Below are 21012 nucleotides of genomic sequence, written 5' to 3' on the forward strand. Positions count from 1 at the left end.
GCCAATTATTTGGTCCTGATCAGTGTTATCCCTCCTTCCCAATAGTTCACTAAAACGTGCTGTGTAAGATGGGGCCCTGGGTGGGTGGGGAGCAGTGTTTGGGAGTGGGATGGAAGGACAAGGCCAGGGATGTGGGATGATGACAGCTCAGGGCTGGGGTCCAGAGCAGAGCCATGATCCGCTGCCTGAACACCCCTGCAGTGGGCACCAGTTCCATGGGCAGGGGCATGGAGGGTACGGATTGTGGCTCTGCCCTGGGCCCCAGCCCTGCACTGTCACCACCCCAGGATTTCAGCCCCAGTCCCAGACACAGCTCCCTGCCTGGCTATAGCCCCATCTCCTTGATCCAGCTATGTGCCCTGCTTGCATGGAGACTCTGGGATTGCAGGGCGGTGACAGCATGGGGCCAGGGCAGAAGTGTGATCTGCTCCCTGCATGTCCCTACCTGCAGAATGGCCTCAGCCCTAGCTCCATCCTTTCAGTGTCCTGCAATCCTGGAGTCTCCATGGAGACTGGCTGAGATCTGTGTGTGCAGGGTATGTGGGTGGGCAGACATGATGGGGCCATGGACAGGTGGGGAGCTGCATCTGGGGCCAAGGCCAGGGTCTTGGGGTGGTGGCAGTGTGGGGCTGGGGCAGAGCTGTGATCTGTTCCCTGCGCACTCCTGCTTGCAGAACGCACGCCTGTTGCAGGGCTGTATGGACAGCTGATTGTGGGGCTGGGCGCACACCCACAATGTCACCACCCCAAGATCCTGGGGTCTTCCTGGCCCTGCCCACCTGTCTTGCTCCCAGACATAGCTCCCCGCTTGCCTGTGGCCCCATCTCAGCTGCCCAACCAAGTGTCCTGACCGTGGACGTTCTATCCCCAGCAGTGGGTGCAGGGCAGACGGGCTGGGGTGGCCGGGCAGTGAGGCCGGTCTGGTGGCTGCGGCAGCTGGAAGGAGTTGCTGCCACTGGGGCTGCCAGGAAATGGAGTCCAGCCATTGCGTTGCCCCAGCCCCACTGCACGCCCTGGGGGTAGCGGGACCAGCCTTGTGTGCTATGGCCTAGGCTGCCCCCTGTGCCTGGGCCAGGGAGGACCAGGGGACCTGCCGTGGGCTGGACCAAATCTTTCGCTGAGCCAGATTCAGCCTGTGGGCCACATTTTGCCCACCGCTGTTCTAATGGCAGCGTCTACTCGAAAATCTAGGTCACTTGCAGTGGTATAATGGAAATGATTCTGTAGTTTCAGTTCACAAGTTTTTAAATTGTGGGGAATGGACCAGTATATTTTAAGCTTCACTCTGCTACTGCTGTGATCATCAGCAGAGATAATTAAACTGTTTTCAGCTCCTTTCTGCATTGATTTCACTGCAATGGTTATAAATTGAACTTTTATCTGAAAGTTCAACTCTGCAGAAATGGGTGATAGTTGCTTTTGTTAGCTTTAGAGAGTCTTCCAGTGGTAACTAGAATAGTACACTTTTTTCAGGTCCTGAAATTTGTCTGCAAACTCTTGTATCCATTGAAGAATATGTAGTGGTGACTTGGGTTTATATTCTTTGTGATATGTATATAAAAGTTTTGAAACGCGCAAGACTTTTTTCAGACTTCCATTAAAAAAAAGAATAATGCATACATAAATGAAAATGTTTTATGAGTTTATAGTCAGTTTTGTGCCTGCGTGTTTTAGAAATAGGACTAACTTGAAATTTGGGGACCTTTGCAGAGCAAGATAAAGGAGCTGTGAATACTTCCGTTCTTTAATTCAGAGGAGAGTGCAGTTAACAGTTCTTTTCTGTTATTTTTATTATATTTTAAGTAACTGTGAACAAAAACAGAACTTTAAGCATTTCACTTGCTTGTCTACTGAAGAGCTGGCAGGCTGATAGCATGCCATAATCAATAATATAACATAACAATTGGGCAGAAGGCAGGGCAGGATGGCACCTTAGAGACTAACTGGTTTAGAGAGCCATAAGGTTTTGTAGGCAGTTTGCCAAATGCTAATGTAAACATTAAATATTTCCATGAATTTTAGGAAAAAACATGTTGGAGGGGAAAAAACTGAAGATACTCTCCAGTATTGTTTGATATGACAATGCCATGTCACTTTAATTTTCATAGCATCCACAGTGGCAAAAGGCTCCCGAGTTGGCAAAATTGTTCTTGAATTGGTCACTGAACAATGCTGAACTGACACAAGTATGGTGTCTTTTTAGCCTATAGAACAGTGTTTCTCAACCTTTTTAGACTTGAGGCATGCCTGGATAGACTTGAGGTATCCCTTGGAAAGTGCGAGCTTTTAGTTTCCACTTCTTATAGTTAAAAAAATAAAATAAAAGACCACAGAAAGTTGGAATGTGTTTTTTAATTCTATAGATTCCTATTTAAATCTCTGGGTTTATCTTGTGAATCATGTTTGTACACCTAGCAGTGCTAACATTGCTGCACCCTTTGAAAGGATCTCAAGGTGCCCCGGTTGAGAATTGCTGCTCTAGAAACCAATACCATTGCATGCAATGTTGCCGTTCCATGGCAGCATGGGGAGAAGGGTTATAATGTCTGTTACTCACTGTGTTTTCTCTGGAATAATCTTAAATACATTTTCATTAATTCTTGAGTCATAATGTTGCTCTAATATATTTAGTCTAGCATAGAGGTCTAGCATCTAATAGCTTTTGTAAACTAGAGTGCTGGAAGCTTTAGAGCTGAGAGGGAAGGTAAAATGGCAGAGATTTCTCAAGCCTATTGTAAAAAACAAACAAAAAAACCCAACCCCAAAACAAACATGTACCTACAGTATGAATTAACTTACATCATTATTCTTCATAGTTTTGTATCATTGTGAAATACATTTGCATTAGAAATTTATTTTGCTTTTTTTATTTGAAAAGCTACCTTAACGTTTTAGTGAAAAGAGTTTGCTACGTGAAGGGAAAGCATTACAAGCATATACAAAAAAAAAAAGCCTGAATTTAATATAGTTTATAAGAAGGCTTTTTAAAAAAAATAAGTATGACATCATAGGCCTTCAGCTTATCTAATTATAGGGCAGCTGATATTCTTATGCATATTTACTGGTCTGCCTTGCAGAGGAAGTAATTGAACAGCATAAAATGGTATCTGCAAATATCTATATCCAGTAATTACTGTAGAAGTGCCAACTAGTGCAGTTGAGAGAGCTTGCAGAAGTTCACTCGCAGTAGTAATCCTGCTATCTGTTGTCTCGGGCTTAATGTTTTATATTTTTGAAAGCTAACTTTTGTCCATGCTGTATGTGCCTAGTACTAACTTACACTCGGAGTTCTTTCTTAACTAAAGTTAGCAAATTGTAAAACAAGTAGACTGGCATATTACAGAGATGGGATGTTGATATAAGAATAATGTGGATTTATCTGTTTAAAAGATCTTAACATGAGTATTGCTTAAATCAGTGGTTTTCAACCTGTGGTCTGTGGACCTTTGTGGGTATGCAGGCTGTCTAAAGGGGTCTGTGAAAGACAGCTATGATCAATCAAAAGTATGTGAATGCACTCACTTACAATTCAAATATCCAACCGCCATTCAAAATTTCCAAAGTAGTCTGTACCTCCATTCAAAAATTATTTGTGGGGGTCTGCAAATGAAAAAAGGTTGAAAACCACTGACTTAAGCAGTTGAAATTATTTTCTGCATATACAAAGTTTAATACAAATTAATTGTTTTGTTTTTACAGTCCATGCAGTGACACTCTTTCTAAATATCTTTGGGTGTTTGGCCTGGTTTTGTGTTGATCCTAGACGAGGGGTTGACTTTGGATTGAGTATCCTCTGGTTCTTGCTTTTTACACCTTGTTCATTTGTCTGCTGGTACAGACCGCTTTATGGAGCCTTCAGGTAACTGCATTAATCTGATTTTGAATGTTTTTAAAGTACACCTTGTACAAGCTGACGTGTTGATCTTTAAATACAACTTCACTAAATTTAATCTGATGTTAACTAGAATCATCATCATTAACATAAGAAGCAAATAGTATGTTTGTATTAACTCGCTTTATCCATTCAGAGTGTAAATTTGAAGAAGAGCTATTTTTAGAAGTCGATAATTAAAAATAATACTTTAAATGTAAATATGGGCTACTCCTATTGATTAGGTATCAGGAAATCTGTAACATGATGTTGGGATAGTTGGACTTAATTGGGGGAAAACTCCCCTCATGTTGTAGTCTGTCTTCTCTGAAATGATTGTCAGACCTGAACAGTTCGGAATTTTTTTTTTTTATTTTATTTTAAAGCACTGACTTAACACTTAGTTCCTGAATAAGCTTGATAAAATTCAAATTGTAAGCAGTCAAACATTATCAATAGGTCTGCTCTTTCCAACAGACTAAAATGTTGCTAAAAATATTAAATGCAGCTTCATTTATTTCCATCCTAATATATGAATCACCTGTGCTGTCTATTCAGTGAGCAAATATAGGGAATAGCATCCAACTGGATTATACCACTGACTACTTTTTTGTGGTTAGTCAATCTGCAAATCCATATGCAAGATAAATTGACAAATAAGATTTTATTGTTCAGGCTTAGGGGTTTCTTACAATAATAATGTAATTGATAACTAAAGTGGCATCTTTCCAAATGGAGTAGTGTCATAATTGAATGTTTTTGAATTTTTCATTAAACAAGATTGTATAAAATAAACATTTGCATGGCCTTAGGATCAGGAGATACCTGTGATTTGTATTTGGGCTCCTTTTTAACACTTTCATGATTTAAGGACTTGTTTACATGGGACACTCAGGAAATGCAGATCAATTGAGTAATTTTTAATTAATTCAATTAATGTTATTAAATGTACAGAAGTTAAAGTACCTTAAATTCCTCTGAAGATGCTGTGGTTTAGAAATAAGTGACCGTTAATATCTGCAGTTTAATCCCTTAGATAGAAGGTATCCTCTTTCCTTGCTTAATTGATAGGGCTGCCTGCAGACCCAGACAGACATTGGTGTTTGCTTTTCCAGTCACCTTTTCTAGCACTTCTGCTGAGGATCCCATTTTCTTTTTGTATCCTTTGCTTTATGAAATGTCTTTTGCAGTTTGAAGAAGCCAGAAAGAAGTTGTCATGTACTTTCCCCTGTTTAGCCCAATAGGAAGGAATTAAGGAAAGAAAACATGGGTAGAAAACAGAATAGGTAAATCGGATGTAATAGAGTTGTTTTGTTATATAGAATACAATAGAACCCAAAGGGAATTTGTAAGGAAGCAGCAGAAATCATCAGGAAGCTGAAGGAATTGACTTGTGAGTACAGACCTACTTAATTTACAGTTTCATGGATTTTGTGCAAATTACAAAATATATGATTGTCTGCAAAATCATTAAAAAGAAAAACTGAATAAAAGCAAAATGTTGCCTCCGTAGTAGGAGCCAGCAGTTCTCCGTGCCAGGAGGGGAAGGTGCCGGCTGGTGGGGTGGCGCAAAGGCAGCAGACAAGATGGTGGCTGCTCCCTCCTTCCCCTGCCAGGACCTCTGTGTCAGTCAGTGCCAAGGGGCAGGGATCCAAGAAGGGTGGCCAACAATCAAGATGGTGGCCACCCTGTTGTCTGCCCCCCCCTCATTAGCACTGAGGCATGGGGCCTCTCCACCAATCAGTGCTGAGGGTTGGGGCCACCACAAAATGACCATGGAATTAGAACTTTATGATATACCCACAAACATCTGTAAGTACCCCACAGTTTAGGTAGATTCCTACTCATGAAGAAAGTATAAAGAGAAACAGATAAACATATAAAGTATAAACATGTGGTTTGTTTAATGATAAACTGATTAATGTAAATCTGTGGATGCTTTAATAGACTAAAGGTGGAGAAAAATTGTGTAGAAGTAGGAAGGAATCTTAAAAAGGGGAAAATGTAGGCTGAATAGTAAAAAACAGTTCCTGACAAATGTGTTTACTATGCAACCTATCCTATGCATCTGTTACATTCATTTCTCCAGTCTAGTTTTAAGTAACATATTACTTTAAACAAGACGGGTTGGATGATGGATGCCAGGGTCAGTCAGAGATAATACCTCCTGTTCTTTATTCTCAGCCAGATATTAATGAACAGTATATTAAATTTGCACAGAGAACTTGTACATCATTGTTGAGCATGCAGCAAATTTTCATCATAGTCTCATTCTCTGTCTTAATGTTTTTTTTTCCACTGGTGAACTCGAGCATGTATCCCAACATTGTAAAAAAACTCCTTGTCCTTGTTGCACAGCCATAGTCATGCAACCTCTATCACTTTACTGTCATCCCACAAATGTCTCCCACATAATGTACCCACCCTTTAGGCTGTATGGATGCTGGGGCAGCCCAGTCCATTCAGATGGCCTCTGTAGTGTACATGCTGGTGTGTGTACAGGTTTTGTTGTATAGAAGCAACATCTTAATCCCGTGTCTGTCAGGATGGGTTCTTTGTATGCAGTATAATGGCTTTTTCAGGGCGTGACATAGACCTCTGGGTTTACTGTTGCTCCCTTTACTCAAGAAGTCAAAAGAATGCTCTCTATGTCCATGGCTTACCTGGGAGATTAAAAATTTCATAGATGTTTGGGTCAGAAGGGACCTTAATAGATCCAGTCTGACCCCCCACCCTGGGCAGGCAAGAGTGCTGGGGCCAGGTGACCCCAGCCAGGTGCTTGTCCAGTCTCCTCTTAAAGCAGGGGTGGGCAAAATGCAGCCCGCCAGGCCATTCTGTTTAGCCCATAGGGCCCCTAAAAAATTTAGAAAATTAATATTAATCTGCCCTGGGCTGCCTGTCACGCGGCCCTCGGCTTGCCAAAACTCAGTAAGCGGCCCTCTGCCCAAAATAATTGCCCACCCCTGTCTTAAAGACCCCCAAGGTAGGGGAGAGCACCACCTCCCTTGGAAGCCTGTTCCAGATTCTGGTAACCCTTACCATAAAGAAGTTCTTCCTGATGTCTAATCTAATCTAAAACTGCTTTTGTCAGTTTGCGACCGTTTTTTTTCCCTAGTAACTCCAAGGGATGCCCTAGTAAACAGAGCATCTCTTATTCCTTGCTGTCAGCACCCCCCCCCCCCCCCCCACCTGGCGCCTGATAAATTTGTAGATGGCTACCAAATCCCCTCTTGGCCTTCTCTTGCAGGTCTCTCAGTCTCGCCTTGTAGGGCTTCTCCTGCAAGCCTCTAACCATCTGAGTAGCCCTCCTTTGGACCCTCTCAAGGTTTTCCATTTCCCTTTTGAAATGCGGCACCCAAAACTGGATGCAGTATTCCAGCTGTGGCCTTACTAGTGCCACATAGAGAAGGCATTACTTTCTGACTGACCCTTGTATAATGTTGTTCACCACTAGAAAAGGGCCTTGACAGAGCAGGAGGCTATGTTGAAATCTGGCTGTGTGTTCAAGCAATGATATACAATTTTTTGTGAAAGTTTAATTTTTTTTTCAATATTTGACTGGGGGTGGGGGAAGCGAAGAGGCATTAATTTCTGATTGATTCTTGTAATATTTTTTCCATCTTCTGTTGTCACCCAAACGTCACCAATTTCCATAGCTCTTCCTGAGGAATACTGATACTTTTTTAGAACCAGGGCTGCTTTGCTTTCTGGTTTTAGTCCTCATTTCAGACTCTGCATATAAACTGGTAGACTAGACAGAGTATGCAAAGTATTTGGGATTTTTTGCCAAGTGATTCCACAGCTGTGGCTGAAAATACAGGAGAAATACAGTACATGATGATAAACCCATGTGTTTAATAAACACAGTAACAGGACCCAATTATTTTCATTACTATGATGCAGCAAATTAACTAACTGTTATAGCAAGCACTCTTAGAACAGTTTTTTTGCCCAGTCCCATTAGGGTCTATTATGAGAGTGCCATTTTTCTGTTATACAGCAAGTACACTCTGGCATTCTATGTATACTACATCTTAACTCCATATCATGGTTTTTATTTTACAAGTGGAAGGTGGTGGGTTTTTCCCTTTGCTGTCAGTCCTACAAACTCCAGTCTTGAGTTCTTCCTTTCACATTCACTGTCCTAAAACTTATGCCAGAGAAGAGCGTTCTACAGTCTTGTTGCATTGAGAATGCACAGGAAGGAATAGGCTCTATTTCCCCTTTCAGCTATGTTGCAGGTCCAGTGCTTTATAGGCAGCCAAAGTGGTAAAAGCATATTTTTGTCACTAAGCAGATGCAGTATGAATTTAAATCAGTTTTTTTGGGGGGGAGGGGGGAGGGTTTCCAGCCATGGCATCCTGGGGTGCCTTGGGATTCTTTTAAGGGTGCTGCAGGTTGCCATTCAGTTTTAGTCGTTGGATGTGCAAACATGATTCACAAAATAAACTTGGAGATTTCAATTGGGAATCCATAGTATTAAAGCAAGTATCCCTGTTGTTATCTTTCTGAGAGTTTTTTTCACAACAGAAGAATTGCTCTATTTTTCTGTTGTCAAAACAATGAAAGCTAAGAGCTGCCACTTTCCAAGCAGTACCTTGAGTTTAAAAAGGTTGAGAACCACTGATCTACATATGGGGAAGAAGTACATCTGTAGAATTGTGTGACCCTTGTTAAGAAGAATTTCTTGGAGTAGAACCCCGAGAGCATGTGTGCATACGCACATACGCATACTTACAGATAAATATATGTATATTATGTATTCATATGAGAATATAAGCAGACAAGGCTCCATGGGTAAATGTGATATCTTTTATTGTACCAATTAAACAGTTGGAAAAATTGTTCTTTGCAAGCTTTCAGGCACAAAGCTTGCAAAGAACAATTTTTCCACCTCTTTGGTGATGATAAAAGATTTCAGATTTACCCAAAGAACTTTGTCTGCTTATGTCCTTGGATCAACGCAACTATAACCAACAACCCTATGAAAATATAAAAGACTTACCTCTTTGGTGCATAAATATGGCAGAAATCAATCAATGAAATATTTCAGAAAAATTATTTTGTTACTGTAGTTGTTTTCTGACCAACGTCTTTTAACATTTTTTCTTTCAGGAGTGACAGTTCTTTCAGATTCTTTGTCTTCTTCTTTGTGTACATCTGTCAGTTTGCTGTACATGTACTTCAGGCTGCAGGATTTCAAGGCTGGGGTAATTGGTAAGTGCTAGCTTTACCCAGTAGTACGGTATATATCAAAGAACAAAATTGTTTTAAATCTACAGTACAAAGGCATATTTAGAAAAAAATATTTTAATTGAAGTGATTCATTCTATAACATTTTCAGCAGTAACCTTATTAGTATAGGAAAATTTTATTCCAAATGTACCTGAAGAGATGAATATTTTTTATATTAGAAAGAATTTTTTTTATGTTGGGCAGAAATTTCTTACCTTTTACCAGAGGCCCCTGATTTTTGCAGTTTTATCAGTGTCTCATCTGTATCCTAGTGACTTCATATATGCATGCTATTTGCCTTGTATTTGTAATAGGAAAATAAAGCTAAGAAATCATGAAAACTGGGCTGTTATGTTATTCAGGATCAACACTATAATATTAATGTAACTTTCACTTACGATTCAGTTGAACAGCTACTGGATATTTAATTGGATTGGTGCGTCTAACATTTAAATTAATATATAATCCAATGTAAAAAAAGAAAAACAAGTTAGGTATCTTGCTGTCTCCTGGCCTGCATCCTGTCTGCTGACTTACAGAATTCAGAAAGAACTGGTCAGGTTACTAGGAAATCGATTGTTTTGAACTTGTAAAAAGAACTTGTTTGCTTCTTTCAGTCTACCTTTCATCCTTGGGACTTTTGCTTTCAGCAAAGAATAGAGAAGAACTCCCCAGCTGTAAGCATTTTTATTAAGGTACTAGATGGTATGCAAGATGCCCTTCCTTCTCTGATCAGTTGTGCACCAGCAGTTGCTGCTGTTTATAACCTGCTAGTTGCTTCCTTTGTTAATGCCATCAGAAAAAGGCTCTTACCTTCTTTTTGTAATCAATAGTCTGCCATATTAGTTTTCTGAAAGCTTATTTCAAGCTGCTCCATAATCTCAGAGCATTGCTTAAGGTCTTTTTATTCAAGATGTCTAATCTAGTGGTCTGCTAATGGGGCAGGAGTTATTAATAATTATAATGTGCAGGACTTTTTGAGAAGCTTTTCTCAGATTTGTATGAAGGGTCTAAAAGGATGTTTTAGGAATCAATAGAATTTAGCAAATGGCTTCTGCCATCTGTGACGCTAAGTTATGCCAGTTGCCTGCGTGCACCTTATGTAACTTAGGCTGTGCACTGAAAACTTGCACAACCTGCCTTAACTTTTGATTTTTCTGCTTCAGAACAGAATTTAAGATACCAAAGTTGCATATAGCACATGTCAAAATAGGTTTGGTGTTAACCTGAACTACCCTGTGAATGGCAGTCAGGCCTGCCACAGCATTTCTAATACCTATAGCATGTCTGAATATAAACCAGTCTAATCACCACTGGGGCCCAATACCACAGCTTTTTGTTGCCGTTGCGGTAACTGGACTGTAGCGGTCAACTGATCCTTTGGTAATTTGAGAAGCAAAAACTCCCAAAGTATCCAGCGAAGATACTCAGAAGTAGAAAAGGTTCTGTGGGTTAGTGTAGTGTGGTCCATCTAGACCCTTTTAATGCCTTTCTCAAAAATCTCCTTTTTCTGTCTTTTTAAAATCAGAATGAAAGATAAGGTATATCTGTTTCAAGTTGCTCTCAATCAGCTGAATCAGACTAATGGCTCTACAGTCCCCTGCATTTGGTTTTGTGGTGCACAGTACAGTTTAAACCATTGTGTAAAAAGCCACTCTTTTATTATGAAATAATTATGAAGTTCTGTATAGTTTAATGTGTTTTTTGCCTTGCTTTGAAACTTCAGGCTCTGGTCAAGTGATTATCTTATACCAGATTTTGTGTGTAAAAAGTGGTGGTCTAGTGTAGACTTCTGCTACAAACTTAATGTTAAAAGGACATTTAAATGATAGTTTAAGTCAGAGTGGACTACAGATGTCCAGTCACCTTCTGATTGTTCTGACCACAGTAGGCAGTAATGTTTATGAAATTGACTGTCTCATTGTTTTGCTTGGTGTGCAGTCCAGGTTTGGCTGCAAGCCTCAGGATGCATGAAAGGCAGGCAAAGCATGATTTCTTAGATATAGATCAGAGGGATCCCCTTTATTATGGACTGAACCACCCATTTTTGTGAAAAACAGTTGTCTCAGGGTCATAGATTCATAGATATAGGGTCGGAAGGGACCTTGCAGATCTTCTAGTTTGACCCCCTGCCCCGGACAGGAGAGAGAACTGTGCTCAAATGACCCCAGGCTAGGTAATTGTCAAGCCTCCTCTTAAAGACCCCCAAGGTTGGAGCCAGCACTACTTCCCTTGGAAGTTGGTTCCAGATCCTAGCTGCCCTAACTGGGGAGTAGTGCCTTCTAATGTCTAGTCTAAACCTACTCTGACAACTTATTGCTGTTATTCCTTGTTACTCTGGGAGGCGCTTGGGGGAACAGGGTCTCTCCCATTGCCTGCTGGTCCCCCCTAATAAGTTTATAGATGGCCACCAGCTTCCCTCTCAACCTTCTCTTGTGAAGGCTGAACAGGTTAAGGTCCCATAGCCTCTCCTCATAGGGTCTGCCCTACTGTCCCCGGATCATGCGAGTGGCCTTCCTTTGGACCCTCTCAGTGCTGTCCACATCCCTCCTGAAGTGCGGCGCCCAGAACTGGATGCAATACTCCAACTGCAGCCTGACCAGTGTCTCATAGACAGGAAGGATCACCTCCTCGGCCCTGCTTGTGATGCATCTGTGGATGCACGACAAGGTGCGGTTAGCCCTACTGACCATGTCCTCGCATTGGCGGCCCATATTCACCTTGGAATCGATAATGACTCCGAGATCTGTTTCTGCCACTGTGCTTTCAAGAAGAGAGTTCCCCAGCCTATAGGTATGCATGCTGCTGGTTCTCACTGCCCAAGTGCAGCACCCTGCACTTGTCTGTATTGAATCCCATCCTATTTTCATTTGCCCACCCCTGTAACCTGTCCAGGTTCAGCTGTATCCTGTCCCTCCCTTCTAGCGTGCCCACCTCACACCAAATCTTGGTGTCATCCGCGAATTTAAACAGGATGCTTTTCACCCCATCCAAGTCACTAATAAAGAAATTGAACAGTGTGGGCCCAAGGACCGAGCCCTGGGGGACTCCACTGCTCGCATCCCTCCAGGTCGAATATGCAAAACTAATTTCTTCTGAAAAGAAGAAATACAGAGTGAAGATGCACGTTTATAAGCAAGCACTTATCCATGGAAACAAAAGGCACTTACGCAGATGCACACAAAAACCCCTGTTTTTTCCCTTAGCGAATCAGTCCTACTCAACCATGGTCATGCTCATAACCTCTGCTTGTCAGGGTTTCTATGAGCTTAATCTTTATTCTGCATTTTCTAATTTGGGGCCTGGGCACAATCCCTTTTGGAAATGTATCCATTTATAGCAAACATCTGTAGTTTGCCCCCCACTTTGCACTGGGCACCCTGGCACCACTTTCAGCTCTAGGGCTGTAGGGTCCTCCAGCCCACTGGCTGTGTAAAGCCAGCCCCATTGTGGCAGGGGCAGGAAGTAGAAACCTGAGGAAACCTGCTGCAGCTGGAACAATGCAGGGAGCAGTGGGAGTGAGCTCACAGACCACAAATTAACTCCTTGCAGGCCTACAAGAACACCAGTAGGGCAGCTCTGATTTAGGCTGCCAACAAGCATCACATCTGTGCAAAGAAACATGCCCTTTTCTTAGCACAGAAAGATAGCATATGGGTGGAAATGGACTTTTCAGGCAACAAAACTGGCTGTCCTGCCATAAAATGGTTAGCTGTTCTAACCAGCAACTTCTATGGAGAGAGGGTTTTTTTGTACTACCTATAATGTCTGTGTGCTTATTTCAGGGTCCCTAGGACACACTTTGCTGCTGTCTCCAAAGGAGAGGGGGAGAGGTGCTGGCTCCCTGATGGCCAACCCAGTGGCATGCTGACAGGAAGCCCTGCAGGGACCCTGCTGCCAGGACTTAAGCTGTGGTGCCAGTTCCTGCTGCTGCATGAAGGCTCCTGAAGAATCCTAGGGCTGTTCAAACAGCAGTGTGGCTTGCTGTCCTTTGAACAGCAGCACAGCTCCTTAGGATGATTCAAGTGGGAACACCACTGCCTTCTGCCCCTGGCATGGTTTTGGGTGCCCCTTGCAGAGGAAATTACCCTCCCTTCCCAGCTTGGATCCTCCCAGATCTTCCCAAGATGGGTCAAGCAGTGGCATCCCTGCCTTTGTATAGTCCCCTTGTTGCCTTTCCAGGGTGCTGGAAATGTTTGGCTTTCATATTGCATGCCTGTCCATACCCTTTGGCCAAGTCAGTTGTTTGGTGGTTTAAAAAAAATCAGATTATTATGTAGGATGGTACTTCTTTAAAGCTTTTCTTGGGAGGAAAATTGCAGAATGTTATGAAAATTTAGACAAACAGCTTTCTATTTCCTGATTTAAAAGACAGTTTTTTGGATGTTAGAATACAAATATTAAGATGACATAATTTAAGAAGTAAGCTTTTAAAACTACTGTAAGAAACTCAAACATACTCAAATTTATAATTTCCATTTTTTTTTCCAAGGATGCATGAACCAGAAAGTTAAAAATGCTCCCTTAAATGGACATATACTTTGGCTTCACTAGTATTGTGCACCATGATAAAGTTTTTTTCATTTATTTGTTTATTTTTTAGTGGATGGATTTCATCTCTCACTGGTCTTAATGAGAGTATTCCTGTTGGCATTATGATGATAATCATAGCAGCACTTTTCACAGCTTCTGCTGTGATCTCACTAGTTATGTTTAAAAAGGTAAGTTTATTTGTTTTCATTTCTTCACATTTCCACTTCATTCAGTGTCCCTGAGGTGTGTGGTCATTTCTTCTTTAGAGGAACTATTGTATCTTAATTGTTATCATGTTCTTTCGAATGACAGTATTCACTCTTAAATTTGTATAAAACTTAAAATTCTCTTTCAGTTTAATAAGGCACAGTGATGCAGCTGCTGTAATGTATGTGACACCTTTTCACTGTTTGGGGTTTAATTCAGTTTAAGATGCTAACAGCTTTTAGAAGAAATATTCTGTTTTTAAAGGTGTCTTACATTCAAATAAATACTGTAAAAAGGTTTAGGTGATACTTTTGCAGGTGTCTTTCTGCTTTGTCTTGCTTATAGTCACTTACTCATAGTTTATCTAGTACAGTCTGCTGATTTTTAGAATCTCTCTTAATAGAACCAGCTGCAAAATAGCATAAAAAACAGACACCAAAAGCAGTGTAGTACAGACATTTTCTTTTGCTTATTAGCATTAGAATTTGAAACTTTACTCTGTGGGTGTGCAGAATCGGTTTTTCCCTCTCAGCTCTTAAAATCATGTCAGTATGTCTGTGCATATTCACTGTGCCAAAGTTACAATGTGATGGCAAGTGACTAGCATGTGATGTTGGTGTCTGTACAGGTTTTTTCCATTTGCTCTTTTGACTTTGCTGCCACTTAACGTTGGCTATTAGGGCTGTGACAAACAGCATCGTTCCACTTCGACTTCTGCTTCGACAGAACAGTGTTTCCTGTTGAATTTTGTTTCGTTTTGAAATCACTGTTCCATTTTGTTTCTGTCAAAACTGTTTCGCTGTTACGCCCATAAGGTATAATGGGGAATCATAAAATGCAGCAGGCAGGCAGCTCTGGGGCTCACCCACACCCCTGGGAGGGCTGCGGGGGCTGTGCCGGAGTCCTCCCAGGGATGCATGCCCCTGATCTGCACGCGGGGTGACAGGAGCCATGTGCTGCTGCCTGGGGCCAGCAGCAGCAGCAGTCTTCCTGGTACTGGGTGCAGGCTGTGCCCAGCGCCAGTTTGTCATCTGGCAGGCAGATCAGGGGCACTTATCCCCAGAAGGACTCCAACATAGCCCCTGCAGCACTCCCAGGGGTGCGGGTGAGCCCCTGATCTGCCTGCAGTATGAGATGAGCCAGGTGCTGCTGTCTGGGACTGGTGCTGAAGCCAGTAATTCTGGCTTCAAAACTCAAAATGTTTGGAAACTTTTGAAACTTTTAGAGTTCCCTTGTTTTGTTTCAAAGGCTTTTGTTTCGTTTTAATTTCACTGTTTCAAGCTTGAAACACATCGAAACAGCTTTGAAACAAAACGCTGGGTGAAATTTTGCGCAGCCCTATTGGCTATACTAAAATACTCTGTCTGGTGTGATTCTAATAAACAGCAGACACTGTTCCTCTCTGCTGGAGTTACCACAAAGATAGGAGCCTTTACAGTTCCAAAGTACTTGTACTCAACAAACTGAAATGCCATGAGCAAAACTGCCATGGGGTAAAATAGGGCTGTCCCATTGGCAGCTTGTGGGTCACAAGCAACCCCAAGGAGTTAACTTGTAGCTCCAAGTTTCTGGTACAGGTGCTGCACCTCTATCCCTCTCTTGCTGCTGCTGCTGCTACTGTGATCTCCAGGCTCCCACTTCCTCAGTCTTCTAGTTTCTGCTTGCTACCCCTGCCTCTGGTGACAATGTGGGACACACAACCACAGGTGAAGTAAGGGGACTGAGAAGGATAGGGGACTGCATGGAGATGCCACACTAGTTTTCAAACATGGGGTGACTAATCAGGCTATTCAACAGGAAACCTGATTTTCAGGGATGCTAAGTAACTTTTAGCTGTCACTGAAGTTAATGGAAAATGAAGTTCTGTAGGGCTCTTGAAAAGTGGATAACTTGTCTTTAGCTAACTGTACCCAGACTTGAAAAGTGTGCAATATAGTCTAGTCTGAAAACAGTTGTGAAGGGCCAGCAAAAACTAGTAGTTAACTGGAATATGTATTCAGAATCTTCCTTTTTGTTTATGCCTTGTGAACAGAAAAAACATAGACTCTGTTATCCAAAAATTGTGTGCTCAGATATGACAGGGCTTACAAGGTTAGGTTCTGATAATACTTTTGAACTTATCTTTAAGTGATTAATGCTCTTCTGGAGGTTTCTCATATTCCCAAAGAATTCTGTCATTCTGATAATTGGAAAGACAATTGGGTATAACCTGTAGAAAGAAATCCCAGTGGCTGTGTCTTCCCTGTTTTTAAGACTATGACCATTTTTCTGCACTAAACTTAGGTGCAGAAGAAATTTTAAGTTTTCACTTTTCTCTTATCCTGCCTGTCTGTTGCATTCTGGTTATATCTATACAGTTTTTCTGCCATTTGACAGATGCTTATTGATCATACAGTGGATGAATCCTAATGCTAGTTTACTTTATGTAAAGTGTGTTGCAATATGATTCAGTTCCACTTTTTTAACTTGTTGTTTGTCCAGATTAATGGACCTTCATAACCTGTAGAGGAATGGTGCAATTTTAATTTCTGTAGGTTTTTGAGGTATCAGTAGGGAGAACTTTTTTTGAATATTACACTAGGACATGATATGCCATATGGCAGGGATGTCAAACTTGCTGCAGGCCAGATTGGGCCCACGGACCCCTTTCCCACCACTGCCATGTTGGATTTAGGACGTGACACCCACCCTTGGACTTGCAACGTGTAGTGCCACCCACTTTCCCCTGGTCTGAAACTGCATGCCCAGTGCCTGCTCCGTGACCCATGCTGTGTGTGGCACTTGCACTACTGATTTGGCACTACACCACACAAAGTGCGTTCTCCAGCATGCTGCATGTGGGTTGTGGAGAGGCAGGAGTGGGCACTGTGTGGGCATGTGTCCTGGACCAGCTGGGAGGGGCACCATATGTAGTGCAGATTCTGGAGCAGGCACTGTGTGGTACATGTTCCAAACTGCACGTTTGGTCCAGCACGTACCACATGTATCAGCTCATTCAGAGGGAGCACTGGGGGCTGGGTGACAGGCCTCAGGAGACCAGATCTTTGACAGCCTTGGCGCATGGGATTATTCTGTTTCCTTCCTGTGTACCTTCATAAAATGCACTTCAGTAACTACTTAATGGAATAATCAGTGCTAGCTAGAGAAATGAACAAGGGCCCTCTGTAATAAGGTTGCTTGTTAATCATTGTGCGTTATTATGACCTTGATTAACTTTAATTTAGAAAAAAGACTTTTTAGGCAGGGACTGATGCATGTTAGCAGAACCATGCTGTGGAGCACTGGGCAGGAAAGTGTAAGGTGTAGAGCAGTCTGAAGGCACCAGGACTGGGAAAGTGTAAAGTGAAGCTTGGCTAATCCAAAGGGGCACTGCCTTTATTGACACCAAAAGCTTTGTGGAGAAGATGCTTACTGAATCTGAGCTCCATGTGTATATTGAATATGCCAGGAATTGAATCTAAGGGAACTATTTTATAGGGCTGCACCAATTTAAAGGTTTTCTTGGCTGACAGCCAATTGTTAACCAGCCTTATTGGCCAATACAGATCCAATAAGCAATATTTAGTAATAAATCTTGTTGAATGAGCTTTAGTTCAAGTGCCCCTACTGCCCTTTCTAAGCATGGGGATGCTGATACAGGAGACACGGCGGCACTTTAATGAGAACAGCTCTTGGATCCAGTCTCATTAAAGTGCTGCTCCCCTCTCCTGGAGCACGTGTAAAAGTGTCCCGTGCCACTTGCAGCCCCTGCCTTTCAACCCCAGGCTGGGGGCAGCTGCCTGAGCCCAAGGCTGCCCAGGGCTGGATAGTCTTTGGGCACTGTTAATTAAAGTGGCTCTCATTAAAGTGCTGCCCCCCCAACTTCCCGGAGGCTTCTTTCCTGCTGGGGGGAGGACCCTGCTGCACATTGGGGGGGGGGGGGGCAAGACATGTTAACAGTGCTGTCTTGACCCAACTCAGTGTTCACAGGAATCTTGTGTTCTCTCCTCAGTCTCTTGACAGTTGCTTTGTTTCAATCAATGTTTCTTCAACTTTATGTAATAATTTACTCCTTCTTTTTCCTAGAACTCTGCTTGACATCATGCAGAGTTCACTATTTTCTACTTGTCCCTGCTTTTAAATTTAAATTTAAAAATCATTCCAAATCTGTTCTGGAGTGTTAGCTCATAGAATTCAGAGGTGTAGGTTGTAGCTGTGTTGGTCTAAGGACATAGGCAGACAAGGTTCTTTGGGTGAATCCGATACCAGATATCAATAAGCTAGTCTAACAAAAGATATTGGATTTACCCAAAGAACCTTGTAAGCTCATAGAATTTGCACTTTCCTTCACCATTCAAACAAGTCTCTCAAATTTTCTGATTTGGAGGCAGGAGAATGTTTTTTTTTTTAGCATATTCTAAAAATTGTCAGCAGATTTCCAAGTAAGCATTGTTTTCTTTCTTCCCTGTAGACCACTAATAAGATAGAACAACTTTTTAATTACTCAAATTTCCCAAACTATTTGAAACCAGTCAGTAATTTTAGGGGTTGTCACTTCTCTTCCAGGCTTTCACAGTTGTAATTCTTGCTGCCGCTAGATGAATGATCAATTCCTTACAACTTCGTATATTTTGCAGATTTCTGATCTGATAGTTGGTATCCTATTATTTCCTTCACAGTGTTGCCAACCTTTTCCAGAACAGTTTAATTCTGGGACATATCCGCCATATGTGGCAGAATCCTCCCAGCTGACTATACTCCCTCCAGCATTTGCCTGTTCCTGTATCAAAAATGCATTTAAGTGGGGTGACATGCGATTGATACAGGACTTCTAAATAATTTTCTTTTATTATCAGGCAGATGGATATGTGAGGACTCTTGATCCAGATGGTCTTCTAGTCTTCACCAGTAACTTGTGATCCAGTATTATTAGCCCAGTTTGTCATAAACAGTGGGGGGGTCTGTATGACTTTATTTGCTTTAAATGACACAGACAATAGTCCTGTGTTTTGTATCCATGACCAGTATTTTTTTTTCCAAATTCTGTCAAATTTCTACTGAGTTTTTCCACGCATTCACAAAGAAAGGCAAAGTGTCTAAATTGCAGGTATTAGAAAAATGGCGTTTTTAATGTCATCTGTGTGTGGTATGCTGTATTCTAAATATATTTTATTTGTCTAAAATGTATGATAGCAGTATGTTCCAAGTTATTAAAGCTTCCTAATTATTAGAACTAAATTCAATATTACTATATATAGTAGCTAAATGTGATGGGTATGAGCTTAATTTCTTGCATGTTATCCCAGGTTTTTGTTGTTGTTCTCATAAAGGGATGATTTTATATTGAATTTGAATCTGGAAGATTTTTTTTTTTTAGCCATGGTAATATATTAAGTTCCACTGTTGGACAGTGTGTTTGGTCTTGCTCTAACCTGGTGCTTACCAGATTTCTAAGTTGGCTGGTTTGAAAGTATTATTTAATGTTTGAATGTTTGGAACATGAGTCTCTGCCCCCCTGCCTTTTTTTGCTGAAGTCTTTACAGGATGCTATTTGTTTAAATCTAGGCATCTTATTTCCTCAAACAGATTTAATAAATGTAGTCTGTTACTCATCCAAGAGATTTGTTGATGCTAAAATAGGTAGAGTTTGAAATAGACAAAAAAGATGAGACAGCTATACATAAAAAGGAGTAACCACTTCATTAAGATACTTGGGAGTGCATATTACTAAAAGTGGCAGGATTTGTACAGTTCTAATTATAGTCTTCTGATTGAAAGAATCAATATAGACCTAACTTGGTCAAAATATGAAATTTCACAGTTGGGTAGAATCTCAGCAGTTGAAATGAATATTTTAGCTCAAATTCATTTTTGATCTGGTCCTATACTAACGTCTAGGAGTTTTGACTTTTCAGAGTTAACTAAATCCTGAAACCTTGCCATATTTTTTTATTTTATTTTATTTTATATTTTTTATTTATATTTCAGATGTATTAATTGGTTGGGTAATGAATAACATAACATTTTCTGCATATAATGCTAATATATGTTCCTCTTGTCCTGCTTATGCCCTGTATATTTAGATTATTTTTGACTGCTTGGGCAAATGATTCCACTGCCATAGCAAGAAGGAGGGGTGATAATAGGCATCCTTGACATGTACCTCTTAAAGAGTGAATTTTTCTGATAAGAGTCCATTTTACTCTTATGGCTACTGTCGCAGGGCACCTCGGTGCCCCTGCTCCTAGAAAGGAGGAACTGCCAGGGAGCGAGTGAGTGCGCCCTGGCCTGACATAACGAGCCCAGCTGAGGCTTGCTCAGGTAATGAGCGCAGCTGCGGGTTGCCGGAGCAACCAAGCAGAGCCAGCTGCCTATAGGGGGCAGGGCCTGGCCCTTATAAAGCTCAGGGCTGAGGCCAGGCTGGCAGTTCTCTGCCAGCAGCCTGGGAGGCAGGAGCTCTGAGAGTGAGGATGTGGCAAGTACAGCTCATGATAGCCCGGAGAGGATGGGCACTAGAGTTTAGCCATGCAGCTTGCATTTGTGTTATAGCCAGGAGGCTCTAGTTTACGTTTGGCTCTGTATATTACACCCGGAGGCTTGGGTGAGGCTGTAGGGGTTGGAGGAGGCCTCAATCACAGGGACCCCAGAGAGTGTGGGGTGCCCTAGCGCCAAGAGGGCGCATTATTTTCATAGTGCCAGGGAAGGCGCAGCTCGCATGCCACTGCGCAAGTAGCTGGCGGTGAGGAGCGCGGCCAGTGGGTCGCGGGCGCAACCTGTAGGTTGCGGACGGGGACCGAGACCCCGGATTGCGTGTGGGGGAACATAGCCCCCCGGCCCCAGGACAGGGGCGGTATTACTGAGGAGCCCAGTGTGGGCGCGGCGAGCCCCAGAGAGGGGGAACGCCATTGTATGTTATTGAGTAGCCCGGTGTGGGCGCGGCGAGCCCCCAGAGAGGGGGAACGCCCTTGTACGTTATTGAGTAGCCCAGTGTGGGCGTGGCGAGCCCCAGAAAGGGGGAACACCATTGCGCTTTGAGTAGCCCAGTGTGGGCGCACGGGCATAGCGAGCCCAGCCGCAGGCTAGTGCGGCAATCCCCCTCAGACCAAGGCAGGGCGCTGCGGTTGCCCCTGAGAAGACAGGGAGTAGCAGCGCGGGGAGCCAGAGTCAGGGAGGGTATCCGTGCGGTT

At 42.3% G+C, this 21012-nt stretch overlaps 1 protein-coding gene across 2 annotated transcripts in view; it reads left to right on the forward strand.

The window, feature by feature from the left end:
• Window positions 1-21012, forward strand: part of SCAMP1 (secretory carrier membrane protein 1) — an 82230-nt gene that overhangs the window by 57555 nt on the left and 3663 nt on the right. For both annotated transcript variants that reach the window (XM_019482161.2, XM_014594782.3), the window contains 3 exons: window positions 3700-3859; window positions 8987-9088; window positions 13710-13827. In XM_019482161.2, coding sequence (XP_019337706.1) covers window positions 3700-3859; window positions 8987-9088; window positions 13710-13827 — 380 coding nt within the window. The remainder of the gene's footprint in view (window positions 1-3699; window positions 3860-8986; window positions 9089-13709; window positions 13828-21012) is intronic.

This window comes from Alligator mississippiensis, chromosome 3, assembly GCF_030867095.1.
Source record: "Alligator mississippiensis isolate rAllMis1 chromosome 3, rAllMis1, whole genome shotgun sequence".
NCBI classification, from domain to species: Eukaryota; Metazoa; Chordata; order Crocodylia; family Alligatoridae; genus Alligator; species Alligator mississippiensis.